This window comes from Neomonachus schauinslandi, chromosome 9 (assembly GCF_002201575.2).
Source record: "Neomonachus schauinslandi chromosome 9, ASM220157v2, whole genome shotgun sequence".
Taxonomy (NCBI): Eukaryota; Metazoa; Chordata; class Mammalia; order Carnivora; family Phocidae; genus Neomonachus; species Neomonachus schauinslandi.
The window spans coordinates 72,567,798-72,586,570 of record NC_058411.1 but is presented as its reverse complement, the minus strand read 5'-3'; the positions used below and the strand labels follow the sequence as shown (position 1 = coordinate 72,586,570).

The window sequence follows — 18,773 nt, the reverse complement described above, 5'->3', positions numbered from 1 at the left end:
TGTGGGGCTCGATCCCAGGACCCTGGGATCATGACCTGAGCTGAAGGCAGACCCTTAACAACTGAGCCACTCAGGCACCCCTAAATTTAATTTTTTTAGTAATCTCGACACCCAACATGGAGATCGAACTCACAATCTCGCGATCAAGTCCCATGCTCTTCCAACTGAGCCAGCCAGGTACCCCTCACTTTCCATAATTTTAAACCAATGACAGAATCCTTGGGGGTTGGGAGTTTCTGTACAGAAACTACAAAGTTATATTTAGTTTTGTCCCAGGTGTGAGGGGACAGGCTAACCCCAAATTCAACAGCCTCAAATCCTTTTTGGAATGAGGAAGGATTTTTTTAAAAAGCATAATCAAAGCACTACCCCAAAAAGTCCTCCAACTTCGGGGCGCCTGGGTGGCTCAGTCGTTAAGCGTCTGCCTTCGGCTCAGGTCATGATCCCAGGGTCCTGGGATCAAGCCCCGCATCGGGCTCCCAGCTCAGCGGGAGGCCTGCTTCTCCCTCTCCCACTCCCCCTGCTTGTGTTCCCTCTCTCACTGTCTCTCTGTCAAATAAATAAATAAAATCTTTAAAAAAAAGTCCTCCAACTTCCTGTGGTGTAGTGTTTATTACTACTACTAACAGGGGGCAAAACTTAGTATAAAATGAAACTTAAAAAAAAAAAATGAGTGTATCTCAAGGAGCCTTTTTCCAATAATACCTTTGATACAATTTCCTAGAAGGAGAGTATCTACATATGTTTGGGATAAAATCAGAAAGAACACATGGAATATGAGCAGCTTGGATACATGCATATATTTAATAATGAAACAATTCATCAACAACAAAAAAATTAGAAAAATTCATGAAACCTCAATGCTGTGGAAGAGAATAGGACATCAAGGCAAAAGATACAAAAACTGACCCAGAAGGCTGCCTGATGAGTGAAGCAAAGGCAAATTTGCTTAGCATAGTAGTATATGCCCTTGAAAATAAAAATGCTTGGAGAGGTACCCACTTATCTGACTGCTTGGAAGCTGACAGCCTTACTGTATGCTGCATGGAATGGAGGCAAAGAGCCAGGGAAGGGAAAGAGGGGCGAGGGGTAAGAGCAATATGGAATCCAGGGTAAGCAGATGGAAGAGACTGAGAGTTACAAAGAGATGACTCTAAGGCCTTTTGTTTCCTCTGCAGTCTACAATAAACCTGTTCCAAATGTTTAAGTATGTCAGTCAAGTCCAATGATCACAAAATGAGTAGCACTAGGCACTGTGAAGGAATAGTGGAGGGAGTGGTTTACAAAAGTAAAGGGATAACACGGTTCCTGCTCTCAAGGAGCTTACAGCCTATATGGGAGACAGATTCCACGCACAAATTTACAAAGTAACATAAATATAAATAAATATACATATGAATAAACAACATATGAAAGCCTAAGGGGTACTGGGTCAATAATTATTTAGAAGTCCCTAGGTCAAAGAAGGTTTTCTGAAGGAAAAATCTGGGGACTGAGTATGTTAGCAGAGAGTAGGGCATATGCAAAGGCATAGAAGTGGAAGTAAATATGTCATGTCCAGTAAGCAGATTAGCTTGATTAGAGTAGAAAGTCTAAATAGGTCTCGTTGAGAAGTGTGATGAAACAGTAGGGGGTTAATTTGGTGAAAGACACTGCAGTGTTAGGTCTGATCCCTAAAACAAACAGGGAAGGAGGTTTTCTTTAGGTAATGATGATAAGTAGCCATAGGGCCAGGAGCAACTCCACTGCTCTCAAAAGTTTTATGGTTACTCTGAGACAAATAAATTAGCAATAGGATGGTAGAAAATTATTCAGCATCCTTGAGCAGTTCAAGTAGAAGGAACTGCCTTCTGCGAGAACTCTTACAAAATGGCAAGTGAAAACAATCAATGAAATTCCTAGATATAGGATCCACCATCCAAAGGCCAGCCAGCTAGATCCCAGTAAAATCAAGTGCTCAAGCAGAATGTCCTAGACCCTTGTTACTAATTCTTGGTGGGGAGCCAATTGTGTATGCTTATAAAAGAATTTATTTTTGAGCTACCACGACAATCAACTTTGATCCTAACATTTTAGAAATTAAAATAGGAGGATGAGAAGAGCCCTAATCTATAGGGAATGCTCACGTCCCTGAAGGAGGACAGGTCAATAAGGGCTCAAATTCTTCCTTGGTCTTTAAGTGGAAAGGCAAAACATCACACCTTGAAAAGAGGCTTTTCTCAGCCAAAGCAAGTAAGACCTCTTTCTTTAAGCCTATTGATCTGAAGCTGTTCCAGGAAGGAAAAAAGAGTCCAGGCCAGATATTCAGCAGCAGCCGGAGTTGGACCCTATTTCACTAGAGTTCCGCTGGGACGCGCTGGGTCCTACTGATGTTGAAATACACTGCTGAGGACCAATCTTGATGCCATTTGCCTGTAAAAGAAAAGAGGCAAGAGTTCCCACCTCGGTGCTAAAGTAATTGGAATAAAAGACGGGGATAAAAAGAGAAATCAGAAATTACATTTTTTAGAAGCAGATATGGCTTTGGCAGGTAACCATGTGCCCGCCCAACTGATGCAGAACAATAATCTTCAACAATAAAGATGAGATGACCAGCTCAGATATAAGTATTATAGATGACAAGTGACTCTTATGCCCATTTTTTTTTTAAGTGAGGGTGGAGGCGAAGGGGCAGAGGGAGAGGGAGAGAGAGGATCTTTAAGCAGTCTCCAAGCCCAGTGCGGAGCCCAACATAGGGCTTGACCTCACAACCCCTGAGATCCTGACCTGAGCCGAAATCAACAGTCGGATGCTTAACCAACTGAGCTACCCAGGCACCTGTCTTGTGCCCATTTTTAAGGTAAGAGTCATATTTAGGTTTCATAGCTATGTGCAGAATCAGGATGAGATGAGGTTAAGAGCAGGAGGAGGCGAAAGAGTAGATGTCAGCATATAATTCTTTGTTTTGCCACAGAATCTGCTTTATAGAAATGGCCCTGTTGAGCAATTAGGAATTACGTCACCCCTAAACACTGGGATAGTGTAAAGAAAACCTCCCATACTGTATAAACATTTTAGATACCAACTAATTATCTCTTTAAGCATTCTGGGGCCCAGACTTGAGAAAAAACAGAAAATGACAGATTTCTCTCTCCCTACATAAAAAAAATCAAGTATGAATTGGCATAGTTTCAAAATTGCATGATGTTAGAAAGGAAATGCTTACATTCTAGAGGATTTCTTGTCCTCTTTAACACAAAGCAAAGTTAACTGTCAGCCCCCCCCCCCTTCTCACCTCATTGTGGACATCAAATAAACCTTGCTGGATCTTCCTATATATTTCTTTGGCTGTGTTAATGAAGGCCTAAAGGAGACATAAATCATATTATTAGGCTCAAGTTTAAGAAATCTAACAGGAAAAGGTAATACAAATATTATTCGTACCTGGATTTCTAAGGTATGAATTAGGAACCATTGAGACCAGAGTAAAAATACAGAAGCACCTGCCCCCTGCCCAAGTCTCTGTTTCAAAAAGAAAAAAGGGAGTATATGGTATTTTGATACCAAAGATGTTCCCTAGATTGGCACCTTCTCCAAATAAAACAAACATGCTGTTTTCAATTAATTACTGAAGATACAGTCAATAGCAGGCTTCAGAATGACTACAGTAGAACCCATGAGATCCTCCAACTAAAATATTTACAAGCAACACTGGTGTCTAATCCACACTTACCAATTAATGTTACACAAGGCAAAAGTAAAACTCCACTGTAGGAATCAAGGCAAAACAAAAAAAAAGGACAATTCCCTTAAAGGGAAACATGGTCAATGTGACCACAAGACATCGTTTCCTTAGCTATGGTCTTATAGAAGAAAATTCTGAATAAAAGAATAAAGATATGGGGTCATCTCTCAAAAGCTTTCCCTACTTTTTCCCAAGTAGTACCTCTTCAACATTGCAGGCTGTTTTGGCTGACGTTTCCATAAAGATAAGTCCATGCTCCCGGGCAAAGGCCTCTCCTTCTTCTCTCTTCACATCCCTACGGGACTCTAAGTCACTGCAAGAGATTAATTGGGGAGATAACTAAAAAAAGATCCAAGTGAAAGAAGAAACTCTTATTCTGAAAGATTCCCATGGTTGTTTCAACCAGCAGATAATACACGAAGAATGTAGATGCTACACGATTTTCTCTTAATACAGGGTTACTGATTTCTGTAGCTTCTTGGAAAATGGTTCTTCAAATTCATGACAGTTGCTGCATGGTTGAGGATAATACCTTACTCTCTTATAGAGAAAAAGGTTTATAGTTAGGCAAGCCCCATAGTTACTCAAGGCTTACTGTGGCCCATGCTGGAATGAGATCCAGTAAGAGCCAAGAAAGAAGATGAAAGGGAAATTCCAGTTGTTAGAAAGCAGAAAAGTCATAGACGCTCCATCTTCCTCTTTTACTGGAATCAACCCAAGAATAGAGAATGCCAGGAGTAAGGAGAACACAGCTGCCTTAACTCTCACTAGTCTCATTATTAACATATACAATAATAGCAGCTTGCCACCAGGGAAATGAAAGACTTAGGACAAAAATTTATAAAGTTAGGTGGTATGAGGAGAAAAAAGATAAAGCCACAGACTGAGAAAGAGAATCAGGTGGCATGGAAAGACTTTATGACAAGACAGGATAAAAGGCTACAGATGAAGGTAAGGATGGACTGTCTGATTTTCATTTTTCTAACTGGAAATTTGCATTTCAGAGATTTCCAGTTTTCCAACCATGAAAAAAAATCAAAGAGTAAGCTCACTGAAGAACAACAAATCTATAAAATATATATTTATCATTCACCAGCTGTGTGAAGACCAGGGAAGAACTACCCATCTAAATGTCTACCTCTAGCCCAGCTGCTCCTCTAAGCTCCAGATCTCTTGTCCATTTGTCTGTTCTTCATTTCCAGTCTGATGTGTAAAAGGCACCTGACACATACATCAAAACAGAACTTCATCTTTTCCCCCAAACTACTTCTGCCCCAGGCTTCCACATCTCCATATAGGACAGAAGCTAAATCCAGGATAACATAATTTTAACAGCTTTTCCTTCTTCACTCCAAACACCCAATTCATCCCAAAGCGAGGTACTTCCAAAATGCACCTTAACACCATCATTTTCCCTCTCTCTGGTGTCATCACCCGAGTCCATGCCACCATTCACATTTAGACTACTGAAATGAACATCCCACTTCAACCCCTGCTCCCCTCCAGGGTGATCTTTTAAAATCTAATCAAGCCACATCTCTGCTTAAAGCTCTTAAAAACTTCCTACTATATTTAGAATAAAATCCACATTTCTTCCTAAGGCCTGAAAGTGCTAGGAGTTCTGGTACCTGCCTACCTTCCCAACCTCAACTTGTACCATTCCCCCTTGATTCAGCCCAACCACACTGATTTCTTTCAATATCATGACCTTGCCAAGGTTCTTCCCAGTTCAAGGCTTTCAGTTTGCTCCCCCATCTGATACTTTTCTCTTTTTCAAACTGTGCTCACTGAACTCTTACCTATCCTTCAGATTCCAGCTTAACTATCACCCTTAATTAAAAATAGTACCCTGTTACTCTCTTTTATAGTACCTTTCTTTCCTTCACTGCATTTATCACAGTTTGTAATAAGACATAAATCCTTTTATATTTAATATTTATGTCTCCAATAAACTATAAGCTCTATAGAAGCAGGGGTATGAGTCTTTCTCGCCTCATACACTCAGGGTCTGGCAAACAGACATTTAGAACACAGTTCAAATAAATGAGTACAGTAAGTCTGTGGCCACAGTTCTCAAACGGTGCACTCTAGGCACTACTACCAACTCACAAGAGTACCACAGGGTACTTTTTTTTCTTTTTTTTTGCCCCAGGATAAATTTTCAAGGGAAACACAGCTAACACTCAACATCAGAACACCACATGAATTATAAGCTTAAGACAGTTAGCAAGGTCACTATCAGATCAAAATAGATCCTGCTCAATATTTGCATATGTTTGTGTAACCTGAATTTCTGGCAGTTGCTGTGATAAAAAGCAAGTACAAAACTGGGGCGCCTGGGTGGCTCAGTCAGTTAAGCGTCCAACTCTTGATTTTGGCTCAGGTCATGATCTCAGGGTCGTGAGATTGAGCTCCACACCCAGCGTGGAGCCTCTTTAAGATTCTCACTCTCTAGTGCTGGTGATGCTCAGCACCATGGAGGACAATGGCTGGGAATCCCCTTTGTTTTCCGGGGCGCAGGGACTGCCCAAGGAGCCCTGCCATGTGGCTGCTGCCGGAAACTTGCAACAGGGAACTGTTAGTTCTGAGTGTTCCTGGAGGGAGAAATTGTGGGGAGAGAGGCAGATGAGCACATTTTTAAAAGCTCAGCCTTGGATTCACTCTTTACTCTAGAAGGACGGAGTGAACTTGTGTAAGATATTAACAGATGACTTTTCCACCCTAAATTTATTTTATTTTTTTTAAGATTGTTTATTTATTTGACAGAGAGAGAGAGAGAGCCAGAGAGCACAAGCAGGGGGAATGGCAGAGGGAGAAGCAGACTCCCCGCTGAGCAAGGAGCCTGATGCGGGGCTGGATCCCAGGACCCTGGGATCATGACCTGAGCCGAAGGCAGACACTTAATTAACCAACTGAGCCACCCAGGCACCCCCGACCCTAAATTTTTTTTTAATGCTTCTTGTAACGATTGGTACGAGATTTAGTGTTTACCTATTTTATTTCATTCTTTAGTTGTAGGTAGGAGTAGAGTGAGCTGCCCTCTCAGGCAGAACCGGCATTGCGGGCAGAGTAGTAGACCTGTTAATTATAAAATTTATCCCTTAACACTTTGAATCTGTTTTTTTTTTTATATATTACCTCAGTAAATTTAAGAATTTTTTAAAATGTAAATCTAAAGCAATTAAAAGTTTCTCTTTGGGGGGTGCCTGGGTGGCTCGGTCGTTAAGCATCTGCCTTCAGCTCAGGTCATGATCCCAGGGTCCTGGGATCGAGCCCCACATCAGGCTCCCTGCTCCGCGGGAAGCCTGCTTCTCCCTCTCCCACTCCCCCTGCTTGTGTTCCCTCTCTCTTACTGTGTCTCTGTCAAAGAAATAAAATCTTAAAAAAAAAAAAGAACGTTTCTCTTTGGGGAGCATGGTGGCTCAGTCTGTTAAGAGTCTGACTTTGGCTCTGGTCACGATCTCAGGGTCCTGGGATCGAGCCCCACATGGGCTCCCTGCTCAGTGAGGAGTCTGCTTGTCCTTCTCCCTCTGCCTGCCGCTACCCTTGCTTGTGCTCTCTCTGTCTCTCTGTTTCTCTCTCTCCTCCTGCAACCCCCAAGCGTGCATTTTCTCTCAAAGTAAATAAAATCTTTAAAAAAATGGTTAAAATGGAAAATTCTACCTTATGCATATTTCACATTTATTTATTTATTTATTTATTTACTAAGAGCACCGTAAACTAAAAAAGTTTAGGGACCAAGTGATTCAATGTCCATAGAGCACTTACATGACTTCCGGTCCTTATTATTTCTACAAATAAAATTTTACCTCTTATTCCCAATCAGCATGATAACCATGTTGGAGCTGGAGTGTTGCCGGGCATCCTCTAACCAGGAAGTCAGGTGGTTGAAGGTTTCACGCCTACAGCAGAAAAGTTTAAAAGTGGGTCAGAGGTCTATTTCAAAATGCCAAAGTAATTCCAAACACATGGGAAAAGGGGGAAAGCTACATGTCTAAAAGAAAATATTAGAGAAGCCTTTCTTCTTTAGCTTCTCACCAGAACCAGAACACAGAAAAGAAAAAGATTTTGAGGGCGCCTGGGTGGCTCAGTTGGTTAAGCAACTGCCTTCGGCTCAGGTCATGATCCTGGAGTCCTGGGATTGAGTCCCACATCGGGCTCCCAGCTCAGCGGGGAACCTGCTTCTCCCTCTGACCCTCTCCCCTCTCATGCTGTTTCTCTCTCTCTCTCTAATAAATAAATAAAATCTTAAAAAAAAAAAGATTTTGAGAACATGGGGAAAAGGCTCCCTCCGGCCCAGCTGATATGACTGACCTTGTGATGTCGTACACCAGCAGTGCTCCAGCAGCTCCCCTGTAGTAGGAACGGGTGATAGAGCGGAAGGATTCTTGCCCAGCCTTGCCCACCAACATGGCAACAAAGAAATCCCAACAAAACCAGATTATTTCCAGAGCAGGGACTTGATCACATTCCACTCTAACACGAAGGACTTAACTTTAAAAAAGAACTTCTATTAAGAAAAGAGAATTAGAGGGGCGCCTGGGTGGCTCAGTCATTAAGCGTCTGCCTTTGGCTCGGGTCATGGTCCCGGGGTCCTGGGATCGAGCCCCGCATCGGGCTCCCTGCTCAGTGGGAAGCCTGCTTCTCCCTCTCCTACTACCCCTGCTTGTGTTCCCTCTCTCACTGTCTGTCTCTCTGTCAAATAAATAAATCTTTAAAAAAAAAAGAAAAGAAAAGAAAAGAGAATTAGAGGAAGGAAACGGACTGCCCAAGGAGATGTCCAGGTGGGAAATTAACATTTTTCAATGGAAGCACAGTTGACATTGGGGGTGGGACAATTGTTCCTGTGAGACTGTCCATCAAACTGCTGAGTGTTTAGCATCCCTGGCTCCCAGTCACTAAATGCCAGTAGCACCCCACTGTCAGTGTGACAATCGAAGACATTCCCATATATTTTCCAGTATCTCCTAGGAGAGAACAACTGGAAATAGGACTAGAAACTCAAGAGCATTTCAATCCCCACGTGATGCTGAACACATCACATTAACCTATTTATATTCTTTTATCTGTAAAAAGGAAACTTATCTTAGAATGCTAATTCCTTGTCTATTGGAAGTTTCATTCCAATGGGTCAATGTAGAAAAGTAGTCAGATACAAAGCACTTAAATTGGGCATATGCTAATTGACATTTAGTGTTCCACTACTAAAGGTGGGACTACCAAGGGATCTTGTCATAGCAAATAAGAATAAGGAACAGGGAAAGAAGCCCAGGGCCCGGGACAGAGTTTTCCTTTAAAAACCCAATATTCATGGGGCGCCTGGGTGGCTCAGTTGTTAAGCATCTGCCTTTGGCTCAGGTCACGATCCCAGGGTCTTGGGATCGAGCCCCGCATCGGGCTCCCTGCTTGGCGGGAAGCCTGCTTCTCCCTCTCCCACTCCCCCTGCTTGTGTTCCTGCTCTCGCTATCTCTTTTTGTCAAATAAATTCTTTAAAAAACAAAACAAAACAATATTCACACTCTAATCTCATTTCCAAATGGGACCACGATATTTGTAACTGAGCAATTTATTAATGCCCCCATATATTGGGTACTTTTGCTTTCTTGATGGAATAGTTGTGGGTTACTTTTCCTCCTTACAGGCAGCAAAAGCATCTTTTAAATAATAATAGCATATTATTATTAATAATATCCTAGGCACTGAATCTGTCCTATTAGAAAAGTTTTCACATTCTTGTACTGGCTTAGTAGGTGGAGCATCTGACTATTGGTCTCGGGGTCGTGAGTACGTGCTCCACATTGGGTGTAGAGATTGTTCAAATAATAAATCTCAAAAAAAAAAAAAAAAAGAAAAAAGTTTTCACATTCTTTTTTTTTTTTTTTTTAAAGATTTTATTTGACACACACGCCCACAGAGCACAAACGGGGAGCGGCAGAGAGGGAGGGAAAAGCTGACTCCCCGTTGAGCAGGGAGCCCAATGCGGGACTCGATCCCAGGACCCTGAGATCATGGCCTGATCTGAAGGCAGGCACTTAATCAACTGAGCCACCCAGGCACCCCAAGTTTTTACCTTCTTGAAATCATTTATTCTCATATCCCTACATAAAGGTTAGGAAGGAAAACTATTCATATTTTAAAGATGGGGAAAAAATGGCCTTCTCATAGTATAAAAACAGTAACAGTGAATACTAACACAAATGGGAAAATTGAAGTTCAAAGGGGTAACTGGCCAAAAGTTATAAAATTTATAAATGCTGAATCCATAATTAAACTTAGGATCTTAGTGCATCCTAGCACAAAGATTTATTCTATTAGCCATTACATCATATAATCTAAACCTGGGTTTGAAGGTGAGAAGAGAGTTCCAGTACATTAATTCTAAGGTTATTTTTCCAACAACATGAGAGCTCTTTCTACAAGAATCATACAAATGTTTTAGTGAGTTGTGTACCTCTTAGAACACCAAAATCAAAAATAATTCTACAGAACTTTGTTGGTAATATTAACAATACTTTAAGACTTAAAACATATTTTTCCCCTTTAAGAGCTCACTTAACGTTTTATTTAGACCCTAATAGTTTTAGGTCTTAAATTATTTGATTACCATTTTGCTTTTACCTTACTTTTTCTCCTCTTCTGCTATGTTGAAAGGCCCCTCCCTCCCTGTGGCCTTCTAGGAACTAAAGGGAAATCTTGAGGGAGGCCTATGTGATTGTTGAAACACATGGCAGCATTTAACTTTAGCAGCTAAAAATACTTCCAGAGGCTCATCAGAAAATGCCTCTTAAAACCAAATCCCTTGAGTGCCTGGGTGGTGGCTCAGTCAATTCAGTGTCCGACTCTTGATTTCAGCTCACATCATGATCTCACGGTCATGGGATCAAGCCCATGTTGGGCTCCCCGCTGAGCGGGGAGTCTACTTTTCTCCTTCTCCCTCTGCCCCCTCCCCCTGCTTGCACGCATGTGCTTGTGTTCTCTAACATAAATAAATAAATATTTTTTTAAAAATCCCTGGGGTGCCTGGGTGGCTCAGTCGGGTAAACATCTGCCTTAGGCTCAGTTCATGATCCCAAAGTCCTGGGATTGAACCCCATATTAGGCTCCCTGCCTCGCAGGGAGTCGGCTTCTCCCTCTCCCTCTGCCCCACCCCTACTCATTTTCTCTCTCTCAAAATAAATAAATTTTTTTAAGTTAAAAATTAAAAAACAAAAATCAAATCCCTTTATTCTTCATCTGAGTCCAGTTCATGAACTTCTTTTTTTTTTTTTTTTAAAGATTTTATTTATTTATCTGAGAGAGAGAATGAGATAGAGAGAGAGAGCATGAGAGGGGGGAGGGTCAGAGGGAGAAGCAGACTCCCCGCTGAGCAGGGAGCCCGATGCGGGACTCGATCCCGGGACTCCAGGATCATGACCTGAGCCGAAGGCAGCCGCTCAACCAACTGAGCCACCCAGGCGCCCGAGTTCATGAACTTCTGTTGAACCAATAACCTAGAAAGAGATGAGTGGTTCAATTTGGGCTGGTCTGTGTTGGTTTGAAGTATCTTTGTCCAACCCCATTAAATAAATCTGAAGCAGCAAAGAATTAAGATGGAGGTATGATACAAGGCATGATAAAGAGAATTAACACCTTTTGAATTTTCTACAAGTGGAAGAATCATATTATGGTTTCAAGATACATACAATTAACCCTTGCATAACACGGGTTTGAATATCTCAGATCCTCTTACACACAGATTTTTTTATAGCACGGCACTGTAAATGCATTTTCTCTCCCTTACGATTTTATTTTTTATTTTTTTTAAAGATCTAGCCATCACTTTTTTTTGTTGTTTTTTAAAGATTTTATTTATTTCATAAAGAAAGACACAGCGAGAGAGGGAACACAAGCAGGGGGAGTGGGAGAGGGAGAAGCAGGCTTCCCACAGAGCAGGGAGCCCGATGCAGGGCTTGATCCCAGGACCCTGAGATCATGAGCTGAGCCAAAGGTAGACGCTTAACGACTGAGCCACCCAGGCACCCCTTATTTTTATTTTTTTATTTTTTTTTAAGCCCCAATGCGGGGTTTGAACTCACAACCCTGAGATCAAGACCTGAGCTGAGATCAAGAGTCAGATGCTTAACCAACTGAGCCATTCAGGCACCCCTCTCCCTTATGGTTTTTTGTGGGTTTTTTTTTTTTTTTGAAGATTTTCATTCATTTATTTGAGAGAGAGAGAAAGAGAGCACACACAAGCAGGGGGAGTGGCAGGGAGAGGGAGAAGCAGGCTCCCTGCCAAGCAGAGAGCCCAATGAGGGGCTCAATCCCAGAACCCTGGGATCATGACCTGAGCCAAAGGCAGACACTTAACCCACTGAGCCACCCAAGCACTGCTCCCTTATGGTTTCCTTAATAACAGTTTCTTTTCTCTAGCTTACTTTATCATAAGAATATAGTATATAATACATATAACATACAAAATATATGTTAATCGATTTTTTATGTTATGGGTAAGCCTTCTGGTCAACAGTAGGTTATTAGCAGTTAAGTTTTTGGGGATGCCTTGCTAGGTTAGTCAGAAGAGCATGCAACCCTTGATCTCAGGGTCATGAGTTCAAGCCCAAGCCCCACGTTGCATGTAGAGATTACTTAAAATAAATGAATAAAATTTTTTTAAAAAGTAGTTAAGTTTTTGGGGAGTCAAACGTCATATGCAGATTTTTGACTGTACAGGGGTCGATGTCCCTAACCCCAACTTTGTTTTAAGAGTCAACTATCGTTTTAAGTATCAATTCCTACAAAGTCAGAAAGGCTCATTTCCTAAGAATCAAAATGTATTCTGAAATAAAATAAAAATGAATTTGGGATTGACCAGTATTTTATATTAACTAGAGTATAACACCTCTTTGTTTAGCATGGGTTATTTGGGCAATTGTATGTACAGAATGAAAAGAGACAAAGAATAATATGGCTCTCTAGGGGCATGTGGCTGGCTTAGTTGGTGGAACATATGACTCTTGACCTCAGGGTCATGAGTTCAAGCCCCACATTGGGCACGGAGCCTACCAAAAAGAAAAAAAAAAGTAATACAGCTCTCTAAATCCTTATCAATAACCAGAACAGTGACAACAAAAAACTTCGGGTAAGCTGAAAATTCCCTCATGGTAATCCCTAAATATTTTCACGTAAGATGACTTTGGGAATATGTGAGAGAATGGGGTCAACAAAATGGGAAACCAAGGTGGATAAGCAATGAGTAGATCAGGGCTGACAAGGGAAAAAAGATCAGGCTTACCCAGAAGAGTGCAGACAAGAAACACCCTACATCATAGGCAGGAATCTCTTAAAAATTTCAAGTAGAAAACCTAGTATTTTTTTTTTTTAAGATTTTATTTATTTGAAAGACAGGATAAGAGAGAAAGAGAGAGCATGAGAGGGGGAAGGGTGCAAGGGAGAAGCAGACTTGCATCTGAGCAGGGAGCCCGATGCGGGACTCGATCCTGGGACTCCAGGATCATGACCTGAGCTGAAGGCAGTCGCTTAACCAACTGAGCCACCCAGGTGCCCCGAAAACCTAGTATTCTGAAACCTGATCTCTTTTATGGTTCAACAAATATTAGTCTAATCTCAAAACAATTATTAAAAAGAGAATAGAAAACAACCAGGCCAGTTGTATTACAAGTGACTACCAGGCCATATGGTCCTTGAGGATCCTGTCAACAGAGCAGTGGCTCTCAACTTTCTTATTTTATGATCCACTGTGTCTCATGTTACCATGTAAGGAGAAAAAAAAAAAAACAACAACACAAAAGCCAGCAAACCAACACTAAGACACTCTCATAACTGTGACCATAGCACTAACTGGAAGCTATTGGGTCTCCTGGCATGAAAACATCCATTTTCAGAAATGGTAGAGATTTAAATTAAAAAGGCAGAACTAGCTACTACCAGTCTTGACATATATAGGTTTCACTCTGTCACCTGCTCAGAATTTGTCCTATGGCCTCTTTAGGGGGGCAAATATATCTTTGCGGAAAATATAAAAATTAGAAGATAATAAAAGGAGAGTTGCAAGATACATACTTGGGTTAATAGTGACAAAGAACCCCTGGGCCCAAACAATGAAAGGAGAAAGGAATGAGTGATGATGAGTGACAGCTGTTTAAGAAATATATGAACTTAACCTTGGCAACAAACATAGAGTGTATCTCTTGGGTTAAGCTGGGAGGAAAAGGCTAGAGACAAAACTAGTCAAAAGAACAAGTTTGGAAGATTCAGAGGTATGTGGCTAGTGCTTCCACTATTAAAGATGTAAAGTCTGTTCAGAAGGGCAAAAGGTGGGCGCCTGGGTGGCTCAGTTGGTTAAGCGACTGCCTTCGGCTCAGGTCATGATCCTGGAGTCCCTGGATCCCCGCATCGGGCTCCCTGCTCGGCAGGGAGTCTGCTTCTCCCTCTGACCCTCCCCCCTCTCATGTGCTCTCTCTCTCAAATAAATAAATAAAATCTTAAAAAAAAAAAAGAAGGGCAAAAGTTATTAAAATACTTGCAAATATGACCCAATAATGTACAAAAGAATATGATCCTAGTTAAAAGCACCTCATAAATCAGTGCAACCAAAGGTGGTAACAACCTTGGAGGCCACCAGAAAAAGATTCTACAAAAAGGGCTTAGAGCAGCAAGTTAACCAGTTGACTTGGGAACAAGAGGGGAGTTAGGGAGGCTGGCCACCATGTAGGAGAAATTCCTCATATAACTTCGACCCCTCCAAGCCTTAACTACCAATAACCTACCACTGACCAGAAGCCTTACCCATAACATATGTCGATCAACATGTTTTGTATGTTATTTCTATTAAATACTATATTTTTACAGTAAAATAAACTAATGAATAAAAATGTTAAGAAAATACATTTACAGTACCATAGGACATTTATTGGAAAATTTGCATATGAATGGACCTGCGCAATTCAAACACATATTGTTCAAGGATCAATTGTACTTTTAAGACAGACACCTGCATGCATAGGGAGATGGAGGATGGGAGGAGGGGAAAGGGAGGAAAAAAAGGAAAAATCACTGTACTGCTTATAGCTATAAGGGCTTCAGCTCTTGAGTTTTGAAAAAAAAAACAGAATGAAATAATAAGTAAACAAAAACAGATTTTAGCTGAATATTAAGAACTTTGTGCTTTCTTCCTTTAACTTTAAATAAAGATAGAGATATTATTTTCCTTAGAGAAAAGAAAGATACAAATCAAATGAGATAATACACGTAAAATCAGTTTATGGGGATAAAACAAAATTATACTAAGTCAAGCTAAATTTTAGCAGTACTACATTTGTCAAATTTTAAAACACGCATAACCTCTGACCCAGAATTTCCATTTCTGGGCAGGCATTCCACAGAAATTCTCAAACTATTTGCATAAAGATGTAGTAATCAAGGACATTCAGTGAAAATTTGCAAAGGTGAAAACTGGAAACCTGAATTTCCGTCACTGGGAGTACAGTTAAACAAATGATGGTACAGACTTTTTATGAGTTTATATAGTTGTTAAAAGGAATGAGGTAGAGATATATGTATCAACACAGAAGTATCCAAAACATAGAAATTATTAAACAAAAAAACTAATTAACATAGCTAGGTCTACTCGGCCATGATTCTATGCATGTAAAACTAACAAGAACAAAACCACTACCATATATTTGTACATGAGTATGTATCTGAACACAAAGAAATCTGAAAGTATAAGTGCTGAAACATTCACACTGATTAGGCAGAAACCAGGAATGGAAGGAAGAGATTGATGTGTGTGAAAGGGGACATTCACATTTTACTCTATACACTTATATCGTTTGCTTTTATTTTTACTAGGACAAATTCATACATTACTTGGGTAATTTAAAATAAAAATACAAAGACACGGCATTCAGAATTTTAACTGTAACAGATGAAAGTGAAAACTCTTCCTCTACTCTCATCTTCACCATCAGCCCCACCCTCATGGCCCCTTGCCCCCGCATCAGCCTTTACTGTTCTGTTTGGATCTTGGTCAGGGACTAAGTTATCCTGTTCTCTCTCACCGTATCCCAGATTTGCAGTTTGATTTGTTTTCCATCAATGTTGACCATACGGGCCCCAAACTCCACACCTGTCAGTGAAGAGCAAAAGAAAGGATGTGATTCTCATGAACATCACCCATGTTGAGAGGTCTGTTTTTCCCCAATGTGCCAACTGACTCCTTCTCTGTCTGCACTCAGTACCACTAAGCCCATTACTGCTATTTGCTACAATTAATTTTGTGTTTCTTAAACTTTCATTTTCCTTCTAGAATTAAAAAATTGTAATCTAGGTGATAATGACCCCAGCAATGTAACCAAAAAGCAGATATGGAGATGAAAGTAAGAAGTAGAAAAGGTGAATGAATTTTTAGTAATGTTAACACTTAAATTTCATTAGGTAATTAATGTTTAATTTGTAACTTTCTAAAAAAAAAATCTAAAAATTTTGAAATATTTCCTAACATTTTCTCAAAGTCACTCTCTAATCCAGTATTTTTTTGCAACTCCATAATTTTTTGTTTGAGAAAAGAGCCTAAGAAATAGGTTCCCAAGAATGATACATTTCAGATCTCTAACTAATTCCCACAGTTCATCAGAAAATAGCCTTCCTCATAGGAGTATGGAAACTGACAGTCTGAATAAAGGTTTTGGTTTACCTGGCATTCATCCTCTTTCAAGTAATGTTAGGACAAAACTTAAAATTGAAGGTCGCTCAAACTGAAAATACTTGATCATAAGTCAATTTGTCCTATGCTCTATGTTTATATATTTTACTAGAGGAATTCTGATTTCCAAGTAAGAAAGAGCACTAATTTAGCTTCTGCTAAAGGGCTGATAGGTGGCCCCCCACACAATATTATCAGGACTCTCTCTCTCAACTCTAAGATGCTGCAGTTAATACGATGTAAAAAATTCTTTTACAGTACATTCTTTTACAGCTATCACTGTAGCTGTAAAAGTGATAGCTACTGAAAAAAAGTCACTAGATTTTTCCCCCCCCCTTTCTGGACAATAGAAATGGAATTTCAGTAGCGAATTAAAAAATAAAATTTGTCTTTTATGCAACTTCCCGCAGTTATGCACTCAGAGATCCTTATATTTGGCACATATTTTCTATCCAACTGTCTTATCTTGGTATATAAGTCTGAATTCAAAAAGAAACAGAGCCTATACGGGACTCTGGCAAAAACTTGATCAATTCATTCCTCCACTTTAAAATTTGTCATTTGCTCATTACCTTCAGCTGTTTTAGAATTTGGTCCCTAATTTATTCTCTAGCTTTATTTTCTTGCCACTCTTCACTTGAAATTTCATGCTCCAGCCATATTAAATTACTTTGTTTTCCAAAGGTAGTCTGATCTGACATTCCTGAGCATTTGCAAATATTATTCCCTCTTGCCCTGACCACTTTTCCATCTCTACAACCCCTGTGCCTGGCTAACTCCTGTTCATTCCATTTTCAGCCTTTTCAGATAGAGGTCGCAGCCTCTCCTCCCCTTTTACCATAGGAATTTACTTAGTATCTGATCCAGCCCCACCTCCTACATTGGAAGACTATAAATTACTTAAGGACAGGCACAGTGTCTGCCTGGTTAGGCACTATGTATCATTAGCACCTATTACACTGTGCTCACTTCATATTAACTTACAAAGATATTTTCCTCTAGATGTTATCCTCTAAATCTTTTTCTAACCCCATTAGTTATTTGGCTCTGAATAAGGTGTTTGGGAGAAGTAGCTTCAGATTTCAATAAGGTGGGATCTGAAAGTAGCCATAACGGTAAGGATGGGAGTTAGGGATTTTACCCAGAAACTGCACCTGCATGGCAAGAAGGCTAGTTTCATATACATTATTCATTTAGAGTGGGGTTATGGAGATTATGGGGAAGGGGTTGTTAAAGTCCAGAAGGCTCCCACCTTAACACAAATGTGCAGCAAATGTTTATGCCTTCCATGATCACAAGTGTGATTTTGTTATTCTACTACACTCTTTTCTTTAAAGGTCATCTGTTTCATCTACCTTCTAAGTCTGTGAGGGCTCTTCAAATTTACTTCTTCCTCTCCAACACACACAAAAATCTGCATGTTAGTGATCACTTTGAAAAACATACGTGACGTTTGCACTAACTTACCACAAAACAAGGTGAGTTTTTTAATAAAGCAGTTAAGCTTTCGTGGAATTTTCCATAAACACACAAATTATATTTAGGAAAAAAAAAAAAAACAACACGGCAATGAACCCATATCTCACGCCCATCTCTGAAGTTGCCTTTCAATGATTTACTCCCCTTTACACCACTCCCCATTTATCAGCATTTGGTTAGTCACTCTTTATTTACCATAACTTTGGACTAGCTTAAAAATAGAAAAAGGTAACTTTTTACTTCGAATACCGAAGCCTGCTAACTTTCCATTTCAGCTAGTCAGGTTTCGTTACCTCTTCTGGGACAGGCAGATGGACTTACCTATTGTGAGGTCGTGGACAGGCTGGAACCGCTTGTCCGTAAACTGTAGGAGGAGACATGACTTCCCCACACCTAAAAGAGGAAGACGCACATTCTAGGAGTCACGCGGCCCAAGAACAATCTCGAGTCCGGGCGTCCAGGGCTGGGGAAGGGGAGCCCCGAGCCCCGCCCCCGGCCGCCCCGCCCCCGCCCGCTCTTCACTTAATCGCCCAGCCCACTAAATGAGCCCCGCCCCACGCCCCGATTTGTGAACTTCGGATCCCCACCCCAGCCGTGAGGGCAGTCGCCCGCAGGTTACCTGTGTCCCCGATGATGATGTACTTGAAGAGATAAGCATAAGTCATGGTCCCGTTTCCTCTGGATTCCGGGTCCGCCCGACTTCCACAGCCACTTACCTCCGGCCTCTCTAGCCGCACAATCTACCAATCTCTGGCCCCTCTAGCCCAGATCACGTCTCTATTGCTCTCCCCTGAAATCCTCTCTCGATCGGAGCGACTGTAATACCCTGACAGCACCTCCAGGAACGCTTCCAATACTTCTATT

The 18,773-nt window shown here is 40.9% G+C and overlaps 1 protein-coding gene across 2 annotated transcripts; it reads right to left on the bottom strand.

Moving 5' to 3' along the window:
* Positions 1-785: 785 nt before the first annotated feature.
* On the bottom strand, positions 786-18,638 carry RAB2B (RAB2B, member RAS oncogene family). 2 transcript variants are annotated; one of them, XM_021695324.1, is made up of 8 exons: positions 18,529-18,638; positions 18,231-18,302; positions 15,787-15,854; positions 8,039-8,121; positions 7,534-7,626; positions 3,926-4,037; positions 3,275-3,343; positions 786-2,412 (listed from the first exon to the last, which is right to left on the bottom strand). In XM_021695324.1, exons 1-8 carry the CDS (start codon positions 18,572-18,574, stop codon positions 2,305-2,307), a joined length of 651 nt encoding a protein of 216 aa, XP_021550999.1. In that variant the 5' UTR covers positions 18,575-18,638; the 3' UTR covers positions 786-2,304. The 2 variants fall into 2 exon arrangements, with proteins under 2 accessions (XP_021550999.1, XP_044773746.1); XM_044917811.1 differs by lacking the exon at positions 18,231-18,302 and having other exon boundaries at positions 18,529-18,619.
* Positions 18,639-18,773: the final 135 nt, after the last annotated feature.